Source organism: Oryzias melastigma, linkage group LG24 (genome assembly GCF_002922805.2).
Source record: "Oryzias melastigma strain HK-1 linkage group LG24, ASM292280v2, whole genome shotgun sequence".
NCBI lineage: Eukaryota > Metazoa > Chordata > Actinopteri > Beloniformes > Adrianichthyidae > Oryzias > Oryzias melastigma.
In genome coordinates this window covers 12008334-12036238 of record NC_050535.1, presented here as the reverse complement: position 1 = coordinate 12036238, position 27905 = coordinate 12008334, and the positions used below count along the sequence as shown (strand labels likewise).

At 40.2% G+C, this 27905-nt stretch overlaps 5 protein-coding genes across 5 annotated transcripts in view; 4 read left to right on the top strand and 1 right to left on the bottom strand.

Moving 5' to 3' along the window:
* The first annotated feature begins 26 nt into the window (after window positions 1-26).
* On the top strand, window positions 27-6800 carry myh6 (myosin, heavy chain 6, cardiac muscle, alpha). Its single transcript, XM_036210503.1, has 2 exons — window positions 27-6170; window positions 6667-6800. The coding sequence occupies exon 1, from the start codon at window positions 344-346 to the stop codon at window positions 6146-6148; it is 5805 nt and encodes a 1934-aa protein (XP_036066396.1). The 5' UTR covers window positions 27-343; the 3' UTR covers window positions 6149-6170; window positions 6667-6800.
* A 6780-nt stretch (window positions 6801-13580) lies between these two features.
* Window positions 13581-14873, bottom strand: LOC112158442 (complement C1q subcomponent subunit B). The gene is made up of 3 exons (XM_024291817.2): window positions 14691-14873; window positions 14442-14576; window positions 13581-14078 (listed from the first exon to the last, which is right to left on the bottom strand). The coding sequence occupies exons 1-3, from the start codon at window positions 14824-14826 to the stop codon at window positions 13807-13809; spliced, it is 543 nt and encodes a 180-aa protein (XP_024147585.1). The 5' UTR covers window positions 14827-14873; the 3' UTR covers window positions 13581-13806.
* A 2724-nt stretch (window positions 14874-17597) lies between these two features.
* On the top strand, window positions 17598-18887 carry LOC112157833 (complement C1q subcomponent subunit B-like). Its single transcript, XM_024290860.2, has 3 exons — window positions 17598-17778; window positions 17898-18032; window positions 18403-18887. Exons 1-3 carry the CDS (start codon window positions 17643-17645, stop codon window positions 18672-18674), a joined length of 543 nt encoding a protein of 180 aa, XP_024146628.1. The 5' UTR covers window positions 17598-17642; the 3' UTR covers window positions 18675-18887.
* Window positions 18888-22907: 4020 nt separating this feature from the next.
* On the top strand, window positions 22908-23953 carry LOC112157837 (cerebellin-1; the record flags this gene model as incomplete). The annotated part of the gene is made up of 3 exons (XM_024290865.2): window positions 22908-23088; window positions 23170-23307; window positions 23567-23953. Coding segments are annotated over 3 exons (600 nt in total), but the record flags the coding sequence as incomplete, so codon positions are not given.
* A 1970-nt stretch (window positions 23954-25923) lies between these two features.
* LOC112157836 (complement C1q-like protein 4) overlaps window positions 25924-27905 on the top strand; it is a 3104-nt gene continuing 1122 nt past the window's right edge. Inside the window, exons 1-3 of the mRNA XM_024290864.2 lie at window positions 25924-26096; window positions 26365-26475; window positions 26584-26721. Of these exons, the coding sequence (XP_024146632.1) occupies window positions 25964-26096; window positions 26365-26475; window positions 26584-26721 (382 nt within the window). The 5' untranslated portion in view covers window positions 25924-25963. The remainder of the gene's footprint in view (window positions 26097-26364; window positions 26476-26583; window positions 26722-27905) is intronic.

Genomic DNA, 27905 nt, shown 5'->3' with positions numbered 1-27905 from the left:
AATAATCTGCAGGTTTGTGCGGAACGTGTTGGGCTACAGTACACAAGCTCCTGTGAGGATGAGTCTAAATGAAGAAGTGCTTCTGGTCTCTATCCATGGGCTGATAAGCAGTGAAGGTCTGCCTCTCCTAAAAAGGACTTTTGGAACCAAAGGTCCTGAATCTGCCCTTCTGGTGTGTTAAGGTACGAATTTAGCCCAGCTATCATTTCTCCTACACAGATATCTCCTAATTTGGTCCATGGTGGGCTTATATAAATGACTAACAGCTTTGAAGATGCTACACTTCTTCAGCGTTAGCAGAAAAGGATTCTCTTCTCACTCCTGATCAACACCGCTCTCCACCATGGGTGATGCACTGATGGCCGAGTTCGGAAAGGCTGCTCCTTTTCTGAGGAAGTCAGAGAGGGAGCGCTTGGAGGCTCAGACCAGGCCGTTTGACATCAAGACGGAATGCTTTGTTGTCGATGATAAAGTGGAATACATGAAAGGTCAGATCCAGAGCAAAGATGGAGGGATGGTGACCGTGAAAAAGGAGGATGGAAACACTGTGACCGTGAAAGAATCAGATGTTCATCCCCAGAACCCGCCAAAGTTTGATAAAATTGAAGACATGGCTATGTTTACTTTCCTGCATGAGCCAGCCGTGCTGTTTAACCTCAAAGAGCGTTACGCAGCCTGGATGATCTACACCTATTCTGGATTGTTCTGCGTCACTGTCAATCCATACAAGTGGCTGCCTGTCTACGACTACGATGTGGTGGCCGCTTACAGAGGAAAGAAAAGAAGTGAGGCTCCTCCACACATCTTTTCCATCTCTGATAATGCTTACCAGTACATGCTGACAGACAGGGAGAACCAGTCCATCCTCATCACCGGAGAATCCGGAGCTGGGAAGACTGTGAACACCAAGCGAGTCATCCAGTATTTTGCCAGCATCGCTGCAGTGGGAGGTGCAAGCAAAAAAGACAGCAGCAAGGGTACACTGGAGGATCAAATCATTCAGGCAAACCCTGCACTTGAGGCCTTTGGGAATGCCAAAACGCTGAGAAATGACAACTCTTCTCGTTTTGGTAAATTCATTCGAATTCATTTTGGTACAAGTGGAAAATTGTCATCTGCTGACATTGAAACGTACCTGCTGGAGAAGTCCCGTGTCACCTTTCAGCTCAAGGCTGAAAGAAATTATCACATCTTCTACCAGATCCTGTCCAATCAAAAGCCAGAGCTACTGGATCTGCTTCTCATAACAAACAACCCATATGACTATTCCTATATCTCCCAAGGAGAGGTCACAGTTGCCTCCATCAATGACTCAGAGGAGCTGATGGCCACCGACAATGCCTTTGATGTCCTTGGCTTTACTCCAGAGGAGAAAATGGGTGTCTACAAGTTGACCGGTGCCATAATGCACTATGGTAACTTGAAGTTCAAACAGAAACAGCGCGAGGAGCAGGCTGAACCTGATGGCACTGAGGCTGCCGATAAATCAGCTTACCTAATGGGGCTGAACTCTGCCGACCTCATTAAAGGACTGTGTCATCCCAGAGTTAAGGTCGGAAATGAATATGTCACCAAGGGCCAAAGTGTAGACCAAGTCTACTACGCCATTGGTGCTTTGGCAAAATCAGTGTATGAGAAGATGTTTAACTGGATGGTTGTCAGAATCAACCAATCCCTTGACACCAAGCAGCATCGTCAGTATTTCATAGGAGTTCTTGACATTGCTGGATTTGAGATTTTTGATTTCAATACCTTTGAGCAGCTGTGCATCAACTACACCAATGAGAAACTGCAACAGTTTTTCAACCATCATATGTTTGTTTTGGAGCAAGAAGAATACAAAAAAGAAGGAATTGAATGGGAATTCATTGACTTTGGGATGGACCTGCAGGCCTGTATTGACCTGATTGAGAAGCCTATGGGGATTTTGTCAATTCTTGAGGAAGAATGTATGTTTCCCAAAGCCAGTGACCAGACATTTAAGGCAAAGCTCTATGATAATCATCTGGGCAAGAACAAGATGTTTGAGAAGCCTAGGGCGGCAAAGGGAAAAGCAGAAGCTCATTTTGCTCTTGTTCACTATGCAGGCACGGTGGACTACAACATTGGAGGCTGGCTGGTCAAAAATAAAGACCCCTTGAATGAAACCGTTGTTGGGCTCTACCAGAAATCCTCCCTAAAGCTGCTAAGTCTTCTGTTCTCTAATTATGCAGGGACTGATGGTGGAGACAAAGGAGGAAGCAAAGGAGCAAAAAAGAAAGGCTCATCATTTCAGACAGTATCTGCTCTTCACAGGGAAAACCTGAACAAGCTCATGACCAACCTCAAAACCACTCATCCTCACTTTGTCCGCTGTTTGATTCCTAATGAGAAGAAAACTCCAGGGGTGATGGATAACTGCCTTGTGATGCACCAACTGCGCTGCAATGGTGTGCTGGAAGGCATCAGGATCTGCAGGAAAGGTTTCCCAAACAGGGTACTCTATGGGGACTTTAAGCAACGCTACAGGATCCTGAATGCCTCTGCAATCCCAGATGGTCAGTTCATTGACTGCAAGAAAAGTGCTGAGAAGTTACTTGGATCACTGAGCATTGACCACACTCAATACAAGTTTGGCCACACTAAAGTTTTCTTTAAAGCTGGACTGCTAGGAACACTGGAGGAGATGAGAGATGAGCAGCTCTCTCGCATCATTACAAGGATCCAGGCAAATGCAAGAAGACTCCTCATGAGGGAGCAGTTTGTGAAGCTTGTGGAACGTCGAGATGCTCTGATGGTCATCCAGTGGAACCTTAGGTCTTTTCTTGGTGTGAAAAACTGGCCATGGATGAAGCTCTTTTTCAAGATCAAACCCCTGCTTCGGAGCGCAGAATCTGAAAAGGAGATGGCCAACATGAAAGATGAATTCAGCAAGTTGAAGGAAGCCATGGAGAAATCAGAAACAAGAAGGAAAGAGCTAGAAGAGAAAATAGTGACTCTTCTCCAAGAGAAGAATGATCTGACTCTGCAAATTCAGTCTGAGCAGGACACTCTGACAGATGCTGAGGAACGCTGTGAACAGCTGATCAAGAGCAAGATTCAACTGGAGGCCAAACTAAAAGAGATGAACGAGAGGTTGGAGGATGAGGAGGAGCTCAATGCAGATCTCACGGCTAAAAAACGTAAACTTGAAGATGAATGTTCTGAACTAAAGAAAGATATTGATGACCTTGAGCTGACCTTAGCAAAGGTAGAAAAGGAGAAACATGCCACAGAGAACAAAGTAAAGAACCTGGTAGAAGAAATAGCTTCTCAAGATGAGAACATCTTGAAGCTGACCAAAGAGAAAAAGGCTCTGCAGGAAGCCCACCAGCAGACACTGGATGACCTCCAGAGTGAAGAGGACAAAGCCAACAGCCTTACCAAAGCAAAGGCTAAACTGGAGCAGCAGGTGGATGATCTGGAGGGATCACTCGAACAAGAGAAGAAAGTCAGGATGGACCTTGAACGCTCCAAGAGAAAGTTGGAGGGGGACCTAAAACTCACTCAGGAAAATATTATGGACCTGGAGAATGATAAGCAGCAATTAGATGAAAAGCTAAAGAAGAAAGACTTTGAGATCACTCAAATAAACTCAAAACTAGAGGATGAGCAAACCAATTCAGTTCAGCTGCAAAAGAAGCTGAAAGAAAGTCAGGCAAAAATTGAGGAGCTTGAGGAAGAGTTGGATGCAGAACGTGCAGCGCGAGCAAAAGTGGAGAAGCAGCGCTCAGATTTGTCCCGTGAGCTGGAGGACATCAGTGAACGTCTGGAGGAAGCTGGCGGAGCCACGTCAGCTCAGGTGGAGCTAAATAAAAAGAGAGATGCTGAGTTTCAGAAGCTGCGGAGAGAGCTTGAAGAGTCAACCCTCCAACACGAGTCCACTGCTGCCGCCCTGAGAAAGAAACATGCTGACAGTGTTGCTGAACTGGGGGAACAGATTGATAATCTGCAGCGTGTAAAGCAGAAACTGGAGAAAGAAAAGAATGAGCTCAAGCTGGAGCTGGATGACTTGTCTTCAAGCATGGAGAGCATTGTTAAGTCCAAAGCCAACATTGAAAAGATGTGTCGTACAATGGAAGACAACATGAATGAGTATAAATGTAAATTTGAGGAGGCTCAAAGGACCATCAATGACTTGACCACCCAAAGGGCTAGATTACTAACTGAGAATGGCGAGTTTGGACGCCAACTGGAGGAGAAAGAAAGTCTCATATCACAGCTAACCAGAGGAAAAAACTCCTACAACCAGCAGGTGGAAGATCTGCGGAGACAGTTGGAGGAAGAAGTAAAGGCAAAGAATGCTCTTGCCCATGCTGTTCAGTCAGCTCGTCACGACTGTGATCTGCTCCGTGAACAGTATGAAGAGGAGCAGGAAGCCAAAGCTGAGCTACAAAGAGCCCTGTCCAAATCCAACACTGAAGTTGCGGCATGGAGGACTAAATACGAGACGGATGGAATCCAAAGAACAGAAGAGCTGGAGGAAGCGAAAAAGAAGCTTGTACAGAGATTGCAAGATGCAGAGGAGGCCATTGAAGCAGTGAACGCAAAGTGTTCATCGCTAGAGAAGACCAAACATCGCCTTCAAAATGAGATTGAAGATCTCATGTTGGATCTGGAGAGGTCAAATGCAGCCTCAGCAGCACTGGACAAAAAGCAAAGAACCTTTGACAAAGTCCTGGCAGAGTGGAAGCAGAAGTTTGAAGAGTCACAGTGTGAATTGGAGGCTTCACAGAAGGAGAGTCGTTCTCTGAGCACTGAACTCTTCAAACTGAAGAATGCCTTTGAGGAGTCACTGGATCAACTTGATACAATGAAGAGAGAGAACAAGAACCTCCAGGAGGAAATCTCTGACCTCACTGACCAGCTTGGAGAAGGTGGCCGCAGTGCCCATGAGCTAGAAAAGATCAGAAAGCAGCTTGAACAGGAAAAGAACGAGCTCCAATCTGCACTTGAGGAGGCTGAAGGATCTCTGGAACATGAAGAAAGCAAGATCCTCAGAGCCCAGCTGGAATTCAACCAAGTAAAGGCTGAGATAGAGCGCAAGCTAGCAGAGAAGGATGAAGAAATGGAACAAGCCAAGAGAAACTACCAACGGATGCTTGAGTCGCTTCAATCATCTTTGGATTCTGAGACCAGGAGCCGAAATGAGGCCCTGAGAGTCAAGAAGAAGATGGAGGGTGACCTCAATGAGATGGAGATACAGTTAAATCAAGCTAACAGGCAGGCAGCTGATGCTCAGAAGCAGGTCAAGACCCTCCAGGGGTTCCTTAAAGACGCACAGCTACAGCTTGATGATACCCAGCACTCCAATGATGACTTAAGAGAAAACATAACTCTACTGGAACGCAGAAACAACTTGATCCAGAGTGAGTTGGAGGAACTGAGGGCAGCCCTTGAGCAGACAGAGAGAAGTCGGAAACTGGCCGAGCAGGAACTGACCGATGCGACAGAGAGGATCCAGCTGCTGCACTCCCAAAACACCAGTCTGATCAACCAGAAAAAGAAGCATGAGGCAGATCTGCTCAACCTTCAGAATGAGATAGAGGAGATCATACAGGAGCACCGCAATGCTGAGGAGAAGGCAAAGAAGGCAATTACAGATGCAGCCATGATGGCCGAGGAGCTAAAGAAGGAGCAGGACACCAGTGCACATCTGGAGCGCATGAAAAAGAACATGGAGCAGACAATCAAAGACCTGCAGCACCGTCTCGACGAGGCAGAGCAGATCGCCATGAAAGGTGGTAAGAAGCAGGTCCAGAAACTAGAGGCTCGCATCCGGGAGCTGGAGAATGAACTGGATGCAGAGCAGAAGAGGGGAGCCGAGTCCATTAAAGGAGTGCGCAAATATGAACGCAGGATTAAAGAGCTCACTTACCAGACTGAGGAAGACCGCAAGAATCTGGCACGCCTGCAAGACCTTGTCGACAAGCTGCAACTGAAGGTGAAGTCCTACAAGCACGCAGCTGATGAAGCAGAGGAGGCAGCCAATGCCAACATGGCCAAGGTCCGTAAGCTGCAGCATGAGCTGGAGGAGGCGGAGGAGCGGGCGGATATTGCTGAAGCACAAGTTAATAAACTGAGGGCCAAGACCAGAGACGGATCCTCCAAGAAAAACTTGGATGATTAAAGAAACACAATCAGAGTCACAGGTGGGTTTACTCTAAATCTTGTAACAAAACAACTTATAAAATGAAGGCCAAATCATATTAGTTTTTGCATTAATTTACCGTTAACACAACTGTTTTTCGTAAAAATGTTTTTTCATTAAGACATTTTTACAAAAGTACTGCAATTGTTAGGAACTTTTTTAATATACAGAAATTATGTAAAAACCTCAAATTTCTTATTAAACTATTGTTACTACGGAAACAAGAATAAAATATTTAGTTTTATTAAGCTATTAAGTCGTTACCTTGAAATAATGGGCTGAAAAATATAATTAGACATGACTGATTTCCTCTTCCGTATAATACTTATTTGAAGAAAATGCAATCAAATTTCTCCAGTTTAACTCATGTATAATATTTGATCACTCACCTTTTATACATCTACAGTCTCATTTAACAATTAACAAAAGGATTTTTTGTTTTTGCTGTTGATCTTTCTCCTGCTAATATTCTCTCATTTTTGGGGGGGGATTGGCAGGTTTTCCTGGATGTTCGTCGCCAAAGCTGCTGCAGAACCAGACAGAAAAACTAACAATACTTTTTCAAGTTGACTGAAAATAGGTCAAGTGACTTTTTTCTTGGTTATTTTAAGTCAGCTACATTAAAACGGACATGTTAAAAGTTAAAATAACAGTTATGGTTTATAATTATTAATGAATTAGAACAATAAAAGTATTATTATGCTTCATGAAAAAGGATACCGTTCTATACAGATTAAAGGGTATACAACTACAATTACAACAATAGTTATTATGTTTTATGATTAAAGCACGATTTAAAAAAAAAAACTCTCCCAGAGGCCAGTCTTTTTGGCTTTTCTTCAACAAAATTATTATTTCTTAATTGAAGCTCACATTCTGAATGGTGTAAAGCAAAATTTATTTTTCACGTTTGAGAGATGAGAGATTAAAAACATAATAATAAAAAAAAACTCAATCCAAAACTGTGTGTTTGTTTTTGAATGTGAATGCATTACTGCTTTTTTCATTACTGATTTTAAAAAAGTAAATAGTGAGGTAATTTTTTTTCGTTTTTTCTGCATGTAATGTGTTTCTCCAGCAACACAGTTTTACACAAGAACTTTATTGAACATCATACAAATGTACAAATTAAAACTGTAAACAATCTGTAAAAAATCAATACCTAATGTCATCTCAAAAAGAAAATCAATTACAATATACAAAAAGGTAATAGGGGCACGGCAAGCAAAATGAAATAATTCCAAGTGAGAAATAACCATAATATTAATAGAAAAGAAAAGAATACTTAGGTACTAGCAAATATATATATATATATATATATATATATATATATATATATATATATATATATATATATCAAGAAACATAATTATTCATCACACAATAAAGCACAAATTGTTCCAGTGTTATATGCCTTGGGTGCATTCATCTTTTTAAGATTTTCATAAAATTGATATATCCTAAAACTTTCAAATCTGGAGTAGTTTTTCTCACTCTACACTTACGTATGTAAAATTTAGATAGGAGGAGTTACATATTTATACTATTTTCTACCTTTTTTATTAACCAAGCTAAAATGTGTAAGAATTTGTTTAAAATGTATTATAATATTATTGTTTAATTCAGTATTTATAAAACGTTCTAATTGGATCCAGAATTCAAGAGAGAATTTACAGTGGTGAAAAAGGTGAAGAACAAATTCAGGGAAATCCTTAAAAAAACTAAAGTTATATTCTATATCTGAGAACATAAACATATTTGTGGGGTAAATGTTATGTAGAATTTGTTTGTGTATTTCTTTAATTTTAGTATTTATACAAAATTGATCTGGTAATAACTAGGCTTTCTTCCAATTGATATCACTTAAAAGATTGTTCCAATAAATTTCTCCTTTTGACTTTTTAGGTGTGAGGTCATTAGTTGAATTAATCCTGAGGGGAGTGCGTTCATTACACTGTTGAACTCTTTACTTGTTACTTGAAAACATGTTTTATTTAAGAACCTGTCATAGTCCAGAAGGGTCCCATTCTCATCAAAAAGATCTGAAACATATATAATTCTTTTATCCATCCAATTTTGTTTAAATAAACATTAGTTCTTGAGTGTTTAAGTCATTTTTTTGAATCCAGTTAATTTTAAATGTTTAGTTCAAATTTGAGAAATTTATGAGATCATAACCTCCTTTACGAAGCGGGCATAAAGTTGTTCTTTCTGAAGATAGTGACGTCTACTTTTCCGTACAAAGTTAAATAAAAGTTGTTTATTTCTTTGGAAGTTGAACAGAAACATATACAGATAAGGCAGGATAAACTACTCTTGAGATAGCTTCCGCTTTAGTCAAGAGGATCCTGCCAAAAATAGATAAATCTCTTTGAAGCCACATATTCATAACATTTTTTAACTCCCAGGGAAAGTTCTGTTTTTGTTTAGATTTTATAGCCTTGGTTATACTGATACCTAAATATGAAACTACATATTTAACGGGGATACTATGAATTTGTTTATATCTTACGTTTTTAATACTTAATCTTTCATATTTTCCTTAATTAAGATGTACACACCAGGAACACACACACTAATGAAACGCTTCCGGTCAAGTGCTTTTGTTTTGAAAATCCCATTCAAGTTTTCCGGTTCATGCAGTTTAACTTGTCAGAGTGATTACAAAAATGAAACATGTAAGAGAGTTCTAATCTGGGATGAGTGGAGGGAAGAGCAGGCTGTTATTATCGCCCTGTCCGCCCACACCGACCCCTGTTGCGTTATCAGCCCGCAGAGGAGCCGCATCATGCGGCAGCAGCGGAAGTGGAGCCCGGGGAGCGGGAAACCAGCCACCTACACCGGGGACAAGAAGGCGAGGCAGATGGCCAGGGCCAACAAGAAGTGGGTTAGGGTGGTCACCGTGCTGGCTTACGTGCTGGCGGTGTCTGTGGCCGCCGTCGTCTTGGCTGTTTATTACAGCCTCATTTGGGAACCTACAACCTTCCGAACCGGGACCAAACTGAACCGGACTGGGTCTGAAGCTGCTAAAGAAACTCAACAACAAGTCAACAAGTTTGGGATTAATTGTCAAAACGAAAACAACAATGTTACTGAAGATGATGGAGACGTTCAGGTGTCAGTCCAGGAGGAACCTGAACTCACCTCCCAGAGTGGGAACACTTTAGAAGTGACTTCCGTTCACATCCAGGTGCGCTCCTTCAGGATAACGGAGGCTTCTCCATCCGGACAGGGCGCGCGCTCTCCGGGCGCGAGCACCTCCGACTCCCCCGCGGTCACCGCCGACGATCCGTCCAACCTGCCGACTCACCCCGGAGCATCATCCCGAGGACCGGCCACTGACGGCGGCTGGACGGAGCCGGACCACTCTGGGTTCGGGCCCGAAGAGAACCACAATTTAGACGGACTGATTTCAAAATAAAATAACCTCCAGAACAGGATGAGTTTAGTTTTAAAGTAAAACAAGTGGCGGCGAAACATTAATTGCATTTGATATAATTTAATAAGTTATTTTAGTATCAAACACAATTATTTCATGAAAGCAAACAAGTCTGTACTTATAGAGTTTAGGATGTCTTGTTGAAATAAAAGTTTTTTCTTTCTTTGTTTGGCGTTATCCTTAACCATAATGATGATGATGATAATAATAATCTGAAAAATACTTTTAATAGCATTTATTTATGCCACAAATCAACCAAATAAATAAACGTAAAGAGTGAATGATGCTTTGTAACAAAAAAACAAAACAAAAAAAGTACCAGTATGGAGTTCTATATATATCTCACAGCTTCTATTAATTATAATCTAGGATTTGACATCCTTTCTGGTCATTGTTTTTAACAACGGTACTGTGTTTGATTACATCAAAATGAAGAAAATGTGACATTCAATATGTCTCACAGCAGCAGCCCTAATTTTCTGACATAAACCTCAAACTTCAGAAAGGGAATAACATATTTTTTAAAACTTCGTGGACATTTCTGTCCAAAAATCTAAGACACTCACTAATTTGTTCCAAATTTAGTTCATTTAATCCAGATGTTCTTTAATAAAAGAACTAAAGTTAAATCATGATGCTTGACTTTCTCTATAAATCTTCACATCTTATGCATAATGCATTTCAGTGAACTATTTTTTTAAACAACAAATTGATTTAAATATTATTAAATAGCCTGATTTTATTAATATTTGATATTAAGTCCTGAACCGGATATTGATAATTCATGTAGAGAAAATGGTATGGTCGAGTCAGGGTGGGATTATATAAGTTCGCTTCCTTTCACTCCCTTTCAAGTGATCTACTTGTGATTTATTAAGTGATGTGTTATGTATGTATTATGACCTGATTGCTTGAAATAAACCATTTCATTCATTCATTCATTCATTCATTCATTTTAAAGTTATTGGAGTATTTTGGTTGTTTTATATATATTTTTAAATAACAAATGTAAGTGAGTAAATGTTAAGGTATTTAACACAAACCTAAACCTTCAGTCTTTGTCTTAAAACTGATTGATTTTTTTTAACCAAAAGAAAATATGTGACTGTTATCTCCACAAAATAAAAGGCATTTATTTACAAGTTTCAATTAGCATTTAGTTAAAAAAAAGATCCAGTATTTGTGAGATTTAATCAATGAAATGCAATTCTGTCTCACATAGAAACAATCCAAACAGACTAGATTGCATGTCTAGCCAGCAATGGTTCTGTTAATTGTGTGCATTTACAGACTAAACAACTGTATCTGATGCCATAAAAGCTTCCTGTTTCAGGAATCTCATCAGGAAGGAAAAGAAACTAGTTAAGACTCATTAGGATTGTTTTAATATTTGAGTTCAGTACTCCCAACTACTGTTTTCTTCAACTTAAGGGCAGGGAGTTTGTTTTGTGAAAGGAAAAGAACAAATTTCATCCTCATAAAGTTGCAAAAAGTAAATCTTTAAATAATAGAAATTATTTTTGTAAAGAAAGCAACCTTTTATGTAAAACTTAATATATATATATATATATATATATATATATATATATATATATATATATTAAAATGTTGCCCCTGGTTTCAATAGGCTCTTAATTATTCACATTATTTCCTGCAAGGCCTATTTCTAATATCTCAACAGGTCAGATGAAGAGAAGGAGATGTAACAATAATCCTCTCTGAAGTCACACCAAGTTCATACTCTAGAAATAGTTTCCTTTCATCTGCTAATAAAAAAAACTAACCGCAAGCAATGTAAAAAGTTTAAATTGAATCTGGGGGAAAATACATTTCCACCTCTCTTTTCCTACAGTTGTCATGACGAAAGAATAAAAATATACCAATAAAATAATAACCAAAGTTTTTTTTGCATCAGATCTGTTAGAAATTTCTCTTGTTTGACCTCACCCTTCAGTTTTTTTTTAAATCTGTTTGTTGCTTCTTGGTTATAACTAGGAATGGAATAAGTTCAGCATGTAATCAAGAAGTATTTTATGTGGATTTTAATGTATTTCAAAGATATTTATGATTCCACTCTTATCCGATGTTAAAAAGTTGGATAAAATTTACAAATAAATAAATGTTTTCCACATTAAAACTAATTAAAAGGCAGTGTATTCTGCATTTGTGAATGTAGTGCATTGATTCAATTCAGTTTTTTTCTTTTATATGGCCCAAAGCAGTTCTCTCCCTGGGCTTCATACCGGTAATTGTACAAAGGCAAAAAGAAATCATAAAATATAGACAATTATTGGTTGCTAAACTAAACAGACTAAACTAAACTGGTTACCTCTGCCCTTAGACCCTCCGTCTTATATGATTCATACTAGCTTTTCCAGAGACTTTTGGAAAAATTCTAGGACCACTGGAGTTTAGATTTGTGCATTTGGACACCTCTATAAAAGGTCAGTGCCCCCTAGTGCCTGAAATGGTGAGTGGTGAACAGACTTGCACACAACCAAACTGTCTGTTCTTTCATACTTACCTGTAGCATACTGTAGAATGTCCTTAGTTCAGCGCCTTCTTGTGGTTAAACATTATAGCTGCACCATTCCAGCTGCTCCTCATAAACTTGCCTCAGAATAAAAGGCATACATAAAGTACATACATATATACATACATTAGATGCTTAATACAGTGTGTTATCAATTGTTTACACCATTTTTCAGCCTAAAGCTCATGAATAGACAGAAATAATAGAAAAAAGAATGGACAGAACATGTTTGCAATCTACCAAAAAGCAGGAACACAGGCCGGCACCTCAAATGGGATGGCTCTGGAACTGGAGCCGACCGGGTCTACGTCCAGCTTTGGCCAAACTTGACCGTGGCTGACCAGAGTCGGCTCAGCACTTTCACCGGATTCCTGGTTTTCCCCGTGTAGACAGAGCTGAAATACCAGCAACAAGAAGGACAGGAAGTGATCTTGGTCCTGGACCCTTCAACAGAACTGCATGACCAAGAAGCTGAAACTATTTTATTTTAAAACATGACAAGCAAAAACCATCTAGAATCAGTTAATCAGTTTTCTCTGGTCGAGTACAAAAAAATAAAAACATCCAACTTCACTCATGTCTTGTTTTTTTCTTTATTTCCATGATATGAAATATATTGTAGGTCCTAACACAAGTGAAAGTCCAAATCAGTGTTTATTCTTGTAGGATCATATCCTGAAACTGTTATAGTACATTCACACTGGCCTTGAAAACAATCAAGCAACCACTTACAGTGAAAAGTCTATGTAAATTGATGCAAACGCACATTCCGGGCATCTGGGTTTAAAATTCTTCCACTCACACCTCTACATAAGGTTTTATGTCAGTTTCTAGATTCTAAGTATTAAACACACAGTCATTGGGTATAGTAGTGTCTTTTGTAAAACACGGAAGTGCCAACAGTTCCAAAATCAAACATGGTAGATGGAGTATACTTGTATGGCACTTTCTACCTTGCACTTTGCAGTCAGAATCCCTTTCACCCATGAACACACTTATCCACAACATTTTCGCTATAGTAGATTATAATGCTTTTGTCTTTTCAATGCTATTTTTGGCTTATGCATTGAATAAATGGTCTTTGACACTAAAATGAATGGGGGTTTCGGTAGCCAGATTTTGTGGTAGCCTGTGCCCCAGCGGTAGGGCGGACGACTCCTGGTCGGAGGATTGCGGGTTCGATTCTTGGTTTGCCCGCCCGGATGTCAGAGTGTCCTTGGGCAAGACACTAAACCCGCAATGTTAAATATCATGGATTTACACAGACTGTTGACTCCAAGTGGTTGCTTGAACGCACGTTTCCAAGGCTAGTGTGAATGTATTATTAGATCTTTGGGGTGTATTCATACAAGAACAAACGCTAATTTAGATTTTCAGTTATATTATGATTTTAAATCTAAAATTTTTAATAAAACTTATAAAAACATGACAAAAAGCAATGGAAGTTGGATATTTTTATTTATTTTTTATTTTTTGACAGACTTGTAAGTTATCTGACCACAGAAAAGTGATTGACTGGTTCTGAACGGTTCTAACTTGACATGTTTTAAAATAAAAGTTTCAGCTTCTTGGTCTTGTGGAAGCCAAGCACTCATGCAGTTCTGTTGAATGGTCCAGGACCAAGATCACTTCCTGTCCTTCTTGTTCCTGACATCTCTGTTCTGTCTACATGGGGAAAACCAGGAATCCGGTGAAAGTGCTGAGCCGACTCTGGTCAGCCACGGTCAAGTTTGGCCAAAGCTGGACGTAGACCCGGTCGCCCTGCTCCAGTTCCAGAGCCATCCCATTTGAGGTGCCGGCCTGTGTTCCTGCTTTTTGGTAGATTGCAAACATGTTCTGTCCATTCTTTTTGAGTCCTGCGTTTAATTCACCACTGCTCCCAGCCATCCCAGTGACCCTGAAGTAGTAGAGCCCTTTGACTGGAGCCGTGAAGATGCCTGCAGTTAAATGAGTAGACAAATGGAGGGAGAAGTTAGTGGTCTGTTCCAAACTCCAACGGAATGAGTTGAGATTCCTTAATTCATTCACACAACAAACACGGTCAGTCACCCCAAAAATCAATGAGTTTGTTTTGGAAAGAATCCGGAGAACATTTGATGGTGACACAATGCGTAAGCAGCATCTGTCAAAGAGCAGTTTGCAAAAAATGACAGATCAGCTAACTGGACGGTTGACAAGATTTCACCTTGAGTTCAAGCTTCAATCAAGCTTGAAGGAGCATCAAGTCAGAAAGTGAAGCAGCAGCAGTGGAAGATATCTAATGAGGTGAGGCGACAAGTCAAAGACCCTTTGAGCCATACCTGTCTCTGGGTTGTATCCATTTCCAACGTTGGTCACGACCTTCTTGAATTCAAGGGTTTTGTCGGCATCAAACGGCCCCACATCGGTCCATTCCTGAGTCTCAAGAAGTGCAGCAGAGAAGGCCACCTGTCTCACTGCAGGAGGTCAGATGTTTTCGTTAGAGACAGGAAGCAGACATTGTGCAGTTTTAGGGAAAAGAAACACCTGCAGACATCCTGCAGAGGAGCAGATGAGTTCAAACAACTTACCTGATACATCCCTCTGGAGCTCCTCCACTTTGGTTGTTAGCTGTTGCACTTTGGTGCTTAGCTCCTGCAGTGTGGGGTCCTGAGCACCCACCAAACCACAGGCAAGAGCCACCAGAAGAATCCAGCTGGACATCATCTTTGCTGAGGGAGAACCGGGCTTAGAGCAGGCTGAGGAACTGAGACCGGCTGGCTCATTTATACACATTTGGGTCTGACCTCTGGACTGGGAGAAGGTTCTGTTTGAAAAGTTTCTGTTAATGATTCCCAAAAGAAATGAGTATTCGTGCATATATCAATATATGTCTGTTTTCTTACTTTTTTTTTTTTCAGAAAAAAGACTCAATGTATGATTTGAGAATATGGTTTAATCTGAGGCTCATTCCACTGATTTTAGACCAACCTCATCACCCAGAATTAACTTCATCATTTTCGTTGTGAAAATTTTTGTTTGATAACAGAAACCAAACAAAACCAGTTTCTACTGGTTATCAAGGTCAACTTTGCCAAAAAATGTGAACCGATTTGCCCCTGTTAGGAAATAATGTTCTATCAATAAAGATATTTTCTCCTCAAACGTCAAACTAGGTTGTTGACCTAATAAAATACCAAGGTTACCTGAGGTAGCATGGATCATGTTTATGTTAGTTTGCTACATACAAAGGGGAATATAGAACATTTTTCTTTTTAGGGGTTCTTTAAAGTGGAAATAATATCTCCACAAACTTTTGTAACAGAAAGTAAACAATCTTTCAAGTCTGTCAAAGAAATAAAAATATCCAACTTCCATTGCTTTTAGTCATTTCTTTTTTTAAAAGTTATATTGAAAACATGAGATTTTAAATCCTAATACAACTGAAATTCAAAATCATTGTTTGTTCTTGTATGAGCATACCCCGAAACTCTAATAATACATTTACACTGCCTTTGGAAACGTGCGTTAGAGTAACCACTTGGAGTTCAAAGTCTATATAAATGCACATTCTGTTGGATTCTAAAGTCCCGCGTCCATGCATCACTATACAAGTTTTTATGTCAGTTTCCAGGTGGTTGGTATAAAACACACAGCCATCTGGTATGGTAGTGTCCTTTTCAAATCACCGAAGTGACAACGGTTCAAAAATCGATCATGGTAAATAGAGTGTACCTTTAAGGCCCTTAGTACCTTCCTTGAAGGCCTAAAGCACTTTACAGACACAATCCCATTCACCCATGAACACACATATCCATACACTGATGGTGTCTTCGTTGGAAAACATTGGTGCCAACCTATAACCACCAGTAGCAATGTGAGCTTCAGTGTTTTGCCTATGGACACTTTGCCATCTGGATGGGTAAGGCGAGAATCAAACCATCAATCTCCCAATCAATGGAAGATGGTGCTACTGAGGGGAGATTAATAATGGTGGTTTGTGCCTGGCCAAAATTAAATGACACCAAGTCTGTTATTTTAATACTTTTGTAGCATGTTGTACATAAATCATCATTTATAATTATATTGTTAGATTCTAATTCCCATTTTCCTTGACTGCATAAGTGTGTGTTGGCTCCAACTAAATATTGCCCAAAAGAAAACTGACGCCCCTGGCCAAAATGGAATCCATCCCAGAAGAGAACCCCATAAGTCATATCCGCAATGGGCACACATGCCTCAAGTGCGGGTGGAAATGAAAAAGGGGACAATAGCATAAAAACTGTTCACCAAGTAAGAACAAACAAAACATAGTTTATTAAATAAAGAAAACCCCATGTCCTGAAAGAAAGACCAAAATGAAATTATTACTGCACTGATTGAAATAAAAGTACAAACTAAAACAAATTGGAAGATTGGCCTAACATAAAATAAGTCAGGGAGACTGCTGACCCATGTCGACTGTCAGAGTCAGCAGCTCCCTGCTAAGACCTCCCCAACCAAATCCTCCTAAAGAAAACAAATAAAGCCTGCAAATCAAGACTACCAAGGTTCAACCCCAAACTAAAACAACAAAACCCAGTAGTGTGAGACTGCTGAGGACAAATAGGGGAAACAAAACAAAACAAAACCGGGACAACTAAAACTAAACATGGACCTCAAACCCAGCTGCCTCCTGCTCTGCTTCCTGCCTCCCTGAGCGAGGCCTCCTCCAACTTAACCAGGAAAAAGATCTGATATGTTCTCTCTCAAATAATTCATTTAAAATAACAAGACTTTTACTTGTGCAGTTTTAAACCCCGCAACTCATAATTACTGTGCATGTAAATGTGATGAAGAACAGAAATAATTTAATTTCACCCAAGAGTTAATGCATCTGACTTTCTTGTTGATCTGACCAGACTCCATGTATTCCAAATTTTGAATTTGTATGCAACAGTGAGTCATTTTATTAAAGTGTAACTGCAACACACACATACACACACGCACCCCCCACACACCTCCACACACACACAAGTTCTCTTTCCCCTTGGTATGTAGCAAAACTAACGGACATGATCCACAGTACCTTAGGCACTCTTGGTCTTTTATCAGGTCAACAAACCTGGTTTGATTTAAAAAAAGCTTTGTTGATAGAACATTATTTCCTAACAGGGGCTAAGCAGTTCACCTTGATAGTTGACCTTGATAACCTGTAGAAACTGGTTTTGTTTGGTTTCTGTCATTAAACAATAAAACTTTCATAACCAGAATGATGAAGTTAATTCTGGGTGATGAGGGTGGTCTAAAATCAGTGGAATGAGCCTCAGATTAAACCATATTCTCAAATCATACATTGAGTCTTTTTTCTGAAAAAAAAATTAAGTAAGAAAACAGACATATCTTGATATATGCATGAATACTCAGATCTTTTGGGAATCATTAAAAGAACCTTTTCAAACAGAACCTTCTCCCAGTCCAGAGGTCAGACACAAATGTGCTTAAATGAGCCAGTCGGTCTCAGTTCCTCAGCCTGCTCTAAGCCCGGTTCTCCCTCAGCAAAGATGATGTCCAGCTGGATTCTTCTGGTGGCTCTTGCCTGTGGTTTGGCGGGTGCCCAGGACCCCACACTGCAGGAGCTAAGCACCAAAGTGCAACAGCTAACAACCAAAGTGGAGGAGCTCCAGAGGGATGTATCAGGTAAGTTGTTTGAGCTCATCTGCTCCTCTGCAGGATGTCTGCAGGTGTTTCTCTGGTTTTCCTTAAAACTGCACAATGTCTGCTTCCTGTCTCTAATGAAAACATCTGACCTCCTGCAGTGAGACAGGTGGCCTTCTCGGCTGCACTTCTTGAGACTCAGGAATGGACCGACGTGGGGCCGTTTGATGCCGACAAAACCCTTGAATTCAAGAAGGTCGTGACCAACGTTGGAAATGGATACAACCCAGAGACAGGTATGGCTCAAAGGGTCTTTGACTTGTCGCCTCACCTCATTAGATATCTTCCACTGCTGCTGCTTCACTTTCTGACTTGATACTCCTTCAAGTTTGAATTTGGATTGAAGCTTGAACTCAAAGTGAAATCTTGTCAACCGTCCAGTTAGCTGATCTGTCATTTTTTGCAAACTGCTCTTTGACAGATGCTGCTTACGCATTGTGTCACCATCAAATGTTCTCCGGATTCTTTCCAAAACAAACTCATTGATTTTTGGGGTGATTGACCGTGTTTGTTGTGTGAATGAATTAAGGAATCTCAACTCATTCCGTTGGAGTTTGGAACAGACCACTAACTTCTCCCTCCATTTGTCTACTCATTTAACTGCAGGCATCTTCACGGCTCCAGTCAAAGGGCTCTACTACTTCAGGGTCACTGGGATGGCTGGGAGCAGTGGGGAATTAAACGCAGGACTCAAAAAGAATGGACAGAACATGTTTGCAATCTACCAAAAAGCAGGAACACAGGCCGGCACCTCAAATGGGATGGCTCTGGAACTGGAGCAGGGCGACCGGGTCTACGTCCAGCTTTGGCCAAACTTGACCGTGGCTGACCAGAGTCGGCTCAGCACTTTTACCGGATTCCTGGTTTTCCCCATGTAGACTGAGCAGAAATGTGAGGAACAAGAAGGATAGGAAGTGATCTTGGTCCTGGACCATTTAACAGAGCTGTATGCGTGCTTGACTTCCAGAAGGCCGAGAAGTTGAAGCTATTATTTCAAAACATTTTAAGTAAGAACCCTCTGGAATCAGTTTCTCGGTTTTCTCTGGTTGAGTACAAACTTGCAAGTCAAAGAAATAAAAACATCCAACTTCCATGCTTGTCATGTTTTTCTTCTGAAACTTTCATTGTCGCAACATAATTTTTAATGTCTCAGAAAATTGTATCTAAAAAAAAAAAATGAACAAAAATATCTTAAAAACAACTGAAAGACCAAATCTGTGTCTGTTTCTGTTTGGACGTACCAAAAACTCTACTGGTATGTTCAACTAAGCTTGAAAGCAACTACTCCTAGTGAAGTGTGTATGTAAACATGCGTATGCTAGTATTTTGAGCTTCAGCGTTTGAAGCTCGTGTTCAGTCAATTTTTATCTTAAAAAAAAAAAAAAGTTTTCTTAAGTCTATTTCCAGGCTCTAGGTATAAAATGCATGGTCATTGAATGTGCTTAAAAATGAAGCCCACTGACCTTTGATCAATCAGGGACTCAGATTATAGCATGCCCTGTACACACACCCCCACACACACACCTATATATATATATACAGGTATTGTAATTGTTTGGGGTTGAAAAAAACTCCCCTTGGTGGTGCTAATGTAAAAGTTGGATGTCTATTATGATGAAGAACTTCATAAAGCCACTTTTGTCCTAGTACGTTGATTTTTACTTTGTCACAATTTTACAAATTTCATCTAAAATACCTAAAATGAGGCTTTTCACAGCAAATATTTGGTTTCAACAAAAATAGATTAATAATTATATGTAGGGCTGTCAGATTTGTCGCGTTAAAAACGCATTAATCTGACATGTGCTTGACGGCGACAATTTTTTTGACGCATTAATCGCGGATTTTTCTTATACGTGCCTTTCCGCACCGCGCGTGCGGGCGTCCCGCCCTTTAACTTACCCGCTGCTCTCACTAGATCACAGGCGGGTCTCCAACCTCCGAGCTGCGAGCTAAAACCGGCCAGCGCTAGGACCTGGAGAGCCCCTATACCCTAACCCGGCTCCAGTTCGCGTCCAGTACCACGTCTGGTGGTACCGGCTCGCGTCCGGCGCCGCGTCCCGAGAGCTGCGCACCCCCGATGTTCCGAACAGCAAGCGCACCGGGGGACGTTTTAAATGTAGGTTAAACAACGCCAGTTATTTGTAGATGTAAAGATCAATCTCAGCTTTGAGTGTGTGGCCCGTCCCTCTTTGGCCGCGTGAAAATATGCAACATATCCCAAAGTTCTGGAGGTTTAAGCGTGATCCAGCCCCAGCATAGCGGTCTGTCTGCCGGCATATTCATGGCGTGAGCTCCGCTGGACACGTCGCTGCATCGAGTTGCAGCCAGAGAACACGGCGGCAGTAACAGACTGTCAAACTATCCACAGTGTATCCCGCTTTTCTCAGTCTTTAATGTTTTAAAAAACACAAGTTAATTGGAAATAATAAATCTCTATTTCATTTATTACTGCAGTTCAGCAGATGAGGAAAAGATTTGGTCCTGACAAAAAATGAACATGAAAGTGTTATGGAAATTTTATTTTTGATGTTTTTTATTTCATTTTACTGAACGTTGATTGAAGTTTATAATTTAAAATGCCCTTCACTTGCACTTGGGCTTTTGTTAGGGATTTTATGTTACAGCCTTTTATTGTTAAGGAAGTTTATCTCAATACAATGTTACAAAATAAAGTATTTCTGATGAAAACTATTAGTTTTCCCATTCTTGTTTTCATAATTAATGTCGAACTGTTAAATTATTAAACTGTTATACTGTTAAATTCCACACTTTTTCCTTAAAAAAAGGCCACATATCAATTTGCGATTAATCGCGAGTTAACTCAGGACAAAATGCGATTAATCGCGATTACAAATTTTAATTGCCTGACAGCTCTAATTATATGTCATACTTCCTTAATTACATATTAAATTAAATGGTTTTATAGTTCTTGCTGGATATCATCTCTGCTGAAGGAGAAACAGGCTGGCAGGCTGTGGACCTGAGAACGACTGGCTCATTTATACACATTTGGGTCTGACCTCTGGACTGAGATAAGGTTTTGTTTGAAAAGGTTCTGTTACTAATGAATATTCTCCAATATGTTAATACCCTTTTATTTTTTTAATTTGACTAAATTTGAATTTATGATTTAATCTGAGGGTTATTCCACTGACTTTATTCCAGCCTCATCATCCAGCGATAACTTCCTCTTTTCGGTTATGAACGTTTTACTATTTAGTGACAGAAATCAAGCATAAACAGTTTCTTCATCTTGTCAAGGTCAACTCTGCCAAAAAAAAAAAAAAATTGAACCGATTAGCCTCTTCTGGGAAACAACGTTCTATCAGTAAGGTTAGCTTCCCGTCAGACGTCAAATCAGGTTGTTGACCTAATGAAGGACCTCCTCTGCAGTGCATGGTTTTTGACACTAGGCGGCACTTCAGAGAGGAAAATGTACCTGGGGCATGAATTGTGTTCACCGGCCCTGGGCTGCATGGTGCCCAAGGCGAACAGTGATTCTTGCTCCCCGCTCCTCAGAGGTGTGTCAAAGTGTAAAAGAAAAAAAAATCATTGCACTTTGGCACCCCCTCCAGCAGATGGTGCCCTAGGTGGGTGCCTAGCTTGCCTGTGCCCAGGCCCAGCCATGCGCAAGGGGAAGAAGAATTTAGAACAGTTTTCTTTTTTGAGGATCCTTTTTTACGTCATATATATAATATGATGACCTTCTGTTTGATATATATTTAAAAGCGATATTTACTGGAGTAAGGTTCAGTCAGCCAGCAACCACTAGATAGTTTTTTGCACAAGAAAGTAAAATCCTTTGATTTCAACGTCAAATTCCCTTTTTCTGTTTATTAATGAGCTTCACAGGCTCAGAAATGAAGCCTTAGTCACAAGCACGTGTGGAGGGCTTGACTTGTACGAGTTTAAGGCCCAGACATCCATAAGATGAGCACAAGTGGGCTATTCCCTCGAAGACCCACTCTAATGAAAATTGTGTTTTTAACATGGTCTTCTGACATTTTTCTTATGATGGAGGACTTCTATAAAGAAAGCTAAACTTCAAATTGCTTTTCTGTGTATTGCACTTATAGATGAAAAAATGACATACTCGTTTTCTTTTATTTGAAAAGGACTATTTCATAATCACAAATTGTCATTAAACTAAAAAAAACAATTAAAAACAAAAATGTGTGGGCACCGAAAAAGGAAGTTGGTGTTTCTCTTTTCTCAGTGCAAAAAGCTTTATACAAAGAGCTTTTATTTTTGGCTTGACCGTGATATCCTGCGGCTGAAAAAAAAATGATAATAAACAAGTAAACCTAAAGTTTTAAGTCTTTGCGTGTGAGACCTAGGCATGACCTAATTTCTAGTCTCAAGTTCAGGTCTCCATTTCTGTTTTTAGTTTAAATTTTAGTCACAAGTGCAGTGTAAGCATTTATCTTTCAAAGGTTAAAGTTACTAGACTGGGTTTGACCTTTGCTGCTTTGTCTAATATTTGCATTTGTGTAATGCGTCTACAAACTGCTTGCAGTCACACTGCAGCTTGAAATTTGTCAAACCAGCAGAATTGATTAAGGTTTATGTTGTATTATGTGATTCACTGGATGAAACCAATAAAATGCCAAAACAAAGGTCTTAGACTTCAATGCTCCAGAACTGTAGATTCAGTTTATATGACCCCAGAAATCCTCAAGTTTTTTCTCACATTGCCTTTTTTTTTTTTTAAGGAAATCTTAAAGCGACAGCAACCCTAACCCTGACAGATACTTTAAATCTGAATGTTGTTGATACAATTGTTGATCTGAGGACACGTCTCTGAATCTTGATCCTTTATTAAAATTAAGGAGAAGTCCTTGACACACCGTCATGGACGGTAACCATAGAAGACCAGTGAGGGAACATTAGACTTTGAGAAAAAAATATTTTTCTTCACCTGAATGTTACATTTGCAAATATCTGCTGACTGTTGTGTAAGGTTAGTTGATAGATAAGAGCTGCTTGTTTAGCAGTATTAAGGGCATCTTTAACTAAACAGTTTAGAATCATACTCCGTGAATCATTAAGCAAGCTTGTTCAAACAGAGTCTCCAGGTTCAGAGATCAGATTTAAGCGTGTATAAATGAGGCAGTTTGTCTCCATTCTGCTGCTCTCCATCCGGTTCTCCTTCAGCAGAGATGATGTCCCGCTGGTTTCTTCTGGTGGCTCTTGCCTGCAGTCTGGTTGGGGCTCAGAACCCTGCAGATGTTATTCTGCGCCAGCTGATTTCCAGAGTGGAGCAGCTAGAGAGGGAAAGCGAAAACACGGGCAAGTGTGCTGACCTAAACCATCCAACCCTCCCCTGGTGACCGCTTTTCTTATTAAATAAAATCTGCTGATTTCCTACAGCGAGTTCCCAGGTGGCGTTCACAGTGGCTCTTTTAGAGGAGAATTCATGGACCAGCGTGGGACCTTTTGACGCTGACCAAACCCTGGTTTACAAGAAGGTGTTAACCAATGTTGGAAATGCATACGACACAGAGACAGGTAAGGCACACCAAACACCTATAGAATTATAGATCTTTCTTTAGGGTTTGGACCAAAACACAACTGTTATTGTGTCTTCCTTTTTTCAGTGACCTGTTATGTTTGCAAGCTGCTCTTTGACAAATGATTATGAATGACTTGTTTGTTCTTTGAACATTTTACCAAACAAACTTTCTTGAGTTGTTATCTGAGGAGGCATAACTCGTGCAGTTAAAGGAGCAGGATTCCACTTGAATCTCTGTCTGTGATTCCACTTCAGGTGTTTTCACGGCTCCAGTAAAGGGACTCTACTACTTCCGTATCACTGGGATCGTCGGAAGAACTGGGAAACTGAACGCTGGTCTGAAGAAAAATGGGGAGGACATCTTTGAGATCTACCACAAAGCTGGCACACAGGCCAGCGCCTCCAACGGGGCGGCTGTGGAACTGGAGCAGGGAGACAAAGTTTATGTCCAGCTGATGCAGGGCAATACCATCGTGGATCAGAGTCGGCTCAGCACCTTCACTGGTTTCCTTGTTTTCCCCATGGAATCTCCCTGAAATACCTCAGTGAGATGGCAGGGAAAGGTGTTGTGACATTTAGAATTAAAGTAATTAATTACAGTATAAGAAAACCAAAACCCAAATAAAGATTGTTTAAAATTCTCTTTGGTGTATTTTTTTCTGAACCTGCAGTTTTGTCGTATAATCAAACGCTTTGGACGATAAATAAGACTTCAAATAATGAAATGAACTGTAAATACACAAAGAACGATACGACTATAGCAAATACAAGTTCATTTCTACACATCTTACGGTATCACATCAATTCTTTTATTAAAACTTACATTTTCCTTGGGTGGTATGTAATCAGTGTACAACATAAACTTTAATTCTCAATTTATTGTGTTGTGGTAATATGGGAAACAGTCTACTGGGAAACTATGCATTATAAAAAGGACAATTCAATCTGTGCTCACACTTATCAAAGAAGTAAGGGATACATTTTTGGAAGCATTGGATAGTTGCTTCTGCGAAATCCATTAATTTCAGATAATGCGCCCTTCAAGGAACATTATCCCGCTTATACCATGGTCACTCAGAAAGAACAGAAAATTTATTCATTTAATTTTTAGTACTTTAATCTCGATATTTTTTCTTTGAATTGCTTCTTTACAAAAATAAAGCATCATTTTTGAGGGAAAGTTGACCTCTTATGCTTGTTTTTTGTCCAGATGATAAAGCAAAACTTTGTTTAAAAGAAACAAATTAAATTGTTCAATTTGTCCGTGTGCCTCGTGTCTTCCTTCCTATGTTTTTTTTCACATCTTTCTCTTCTGCTGCATCCTACTCTTCAAAATTAATAAATAAAGCAACAGTGTTGAATTAAACTATAAAATAAGTACTGATAAACTGTGGAATGAGGTATGACAACTTATATAGATGTTTTTTTTAATTTTTTGAAAACATGTTAAGGGTTAATTAGGCTATGTGACTGGAACTTCTTTTTTTGGCGTGTATTATTACTGTGGTATGTCACTTTTTAATCCACACCCTGCAGAAAATCAGAATCAAGTAGTTACTTGAACCATGGTTCACAAAAGTAATCAATCAGCCAAGCTCACATGCTTTACAGCACTGGTGTCACTCAAAAGTAAACTGCAGCCACCAAGGTGATGCCCTCATGACCTCCAGGCCCAAAGAGGATGTCTTTCACAGGACAGGTGTAAAGTGGTTGACTGTGGAGGTCATAAAAATTGGAAGAACCAGAACCAATCTCAATTTTATGAAAATAGGTGAAATGGAAGGGGGAAGACTCAAGATCCCATCTGGGTCAGATGTGATGGATCACTGGCTTCTAAGATGACCAGAAGTGAAGATTCCAAGAAGCCCACCCACTGCATGAATATACAAAGTGTATATGGTGCTTTTCTACCTTACTTGATAGCTGATGAGTGCTATATAGTTACAGTCCGCGTTACACACAAAGATGACTCCGCTGAGTAGTCAGTTCCATAACTACCAGGAAAAAATGGGATACATGTTCCAAGGACATTTTAAAAAATAGCCAAGCAAGGGGGAAACCAAGCCTGCAATCTTCTGTTAAGAGGTTGACTTCTATACTTTTCACCACAACAACCACCTCAGAACAAAACCAAGAAAACTACCAGTAAAATATTTTCCCATTTACATTGGAAGCAACAAGCAAAAGGATTGAAAGAGCAAAGAGTTGAAAGAGTAGAGATATATTTGTCTGTCTACTCATAGTTTATGTTTGATCTGAATCAGGTGGTGATCTGGGATTGGGGTTCACCTATACTCTGGATGCTTCTCAGGGACAAAGGTTCAACTCGATGTCAACAGACAGAGAAGGGGTGAAGGACTTTGTGCAGGGCAACAACCTGATAGAAAGTCTGATGGGAAATTACGCTCGACAAACAAAACTAAACTCATTTATCTTGTTTTTTTTTCAAATCAGCAGGAGTCAAATATTTACATTACATGTTTTATTATTAACCAATCATCAATTAACATATACTGAGTGAACTTTCAATGGATCATTAACACAGGGGGTTGTCCAAACAGAACCTTTCCAAGGTCCATAAACCAGCATGTATAAAGAGTCGGTCCGTGTCTTGTTAACAGCTGTTGGTCTGTTTCGCCTCAAGTGGAAATCATGACCAAGTGGTTTCTTGTGGCGTTGCTTGCCTTGGTCGGAGCTCAGAGTCCACCAGACAATCAGGTGGCGGAGCTGACGACAAGAGTGGAGCAGCTGACTGCCAGGGTGGCACAGCTGAAGATGGAGAGAGGTCAGTCTACCGTTTTCCACCCATCACCTGCTGTTTCAGTGGAGGAGTTTGTGTCAAATAATGCTTTTAGCTTCATGTTTTTGTGGCTCTTAAAGTTGAAGAAATTTCAAAAGCTGAAGGGTCAGAATACTTGGGGGCAATGTAGTAGTTGATGCTTGTTTGTTGAGCAAACATGTTTCTAATGATAGAAATTCTTCCATCTGCTGCTGAAACTACATCTATTACATAGATATTGTTGACAGAAGGTCTTCAAACCTCTGTTTGACAGATGCTGCTCTAAACTTCTCCCTCGCCTGTGGGCAGTTTTCCGCCGATGACAATCTGCTGCAGCAGCTGACAACCAGGGTGGAGAAATTAGAAAGAGAAAGAAAATTAAGAGGTGAGTCTGCTGAATTCCATCTATCATGCTCTGGTCCTATCACATTTACGGCAAGTCGTCTCTCTGTGATCTCAGCTTCCTGTCTCTAATGAAAGCCTCCACCTGCAGAGAAACCTCGGGTGGCGTTCTCCGCTGCACTTATTGATTCTCGCAACTGGACCAACTTTGGGCCTTATGCTGATGACGAAACCCTGAAATTGAAAAAGGTGATAGCCAACATCGGCGAAGCATACAACCCAGAAACAGGTATGATTCAAAAAGTATGTGTGATTTTGTTCTCCTTTGTAGAAAACAATCCATCCATCCAAGTTCTAAATCTGGACTGGGCTGATTAAGTCTTGCATATGCAAAATTCCATCTGTCTATGGAATCCATTCAATCCCTTCAATTCCTTCTCAAGATATGTTTACACTGGGCAATGGTTGCTTGTTCAAGACAAGCAGTGAGTGGCAAGGAGGAGATTCTTCTTTGTTTATGTTCTAATGTTTACTAGCTCTTGTCTCCCACTTCCAATCGAAAGAGAGTTATCAACACTTCTGTCAACAAAGCTGTCTCTTTCACAGCTCTGTTCCTGGGAATGGTAAATGGCGTATACTTGTATAGTGCTTTTCTACCTTCAGTCACAAACTCATTCACACACTGGTGGCAGCTCTGCTGTCAAACACTGCTGCAACCTTCCACCAGAAACAATGTGGGGTTCCGTGTCTTGCCCAAGGACACTTTGACACATGGGCAGGCAAGTCAGAATCGAACCTGCAATCTTCTAATCAGGGGTCAAGTGCCCTACCACTGCACTACATCTTGAATGTATGTCTTGGTCTTATTTATTTCCAGGCAGGCACAAACTGCAATTATTCAGTTTTTACCCCTTTACCCTTTCGTGATCATGCTACAATAGTTTGTACTCCCATGTTTTGAAAAGGGCACTACCCACATGTCACAACCATAGACCCTCTAAATAAAACTGGACAAAACATGCATTGAGGTCCCCCATAGGAAATGCATTACCTTTCACCCTTGAAAAATCAGGCAAGAGCCTCACTCCCTGATGTGTCAAACCCGATTGCAACCCATCGACAGCGATTAGTCCGAGTCGGTCTGAGTCACGTTTAAGAGGAAGTACTGTCAACCAATCAGGAGTGAGCTTGTTCTGGCTTGTTTTGAGCCTACACCCCCCACTAAAAATGGCACGGAGGAATCTGTCGATCAAAAGTTCAAGGCGGGGCCAGCGGGAGCGACATGCTTTTACTGAAGCATCTGATTGGTCAACTAATAACTTTAATAACTGGCAATAAAGAAAAAAAATATCTTAAAAACAAAAATAGGATGAGAAAGAATGTGTTAAGAAGGAAGCATTAAAGCAAGAATGGTTATTCTGACAAATAAAATGACAGAGAAATAACTGTTTCTCAATGAAAGTCTATGGGACT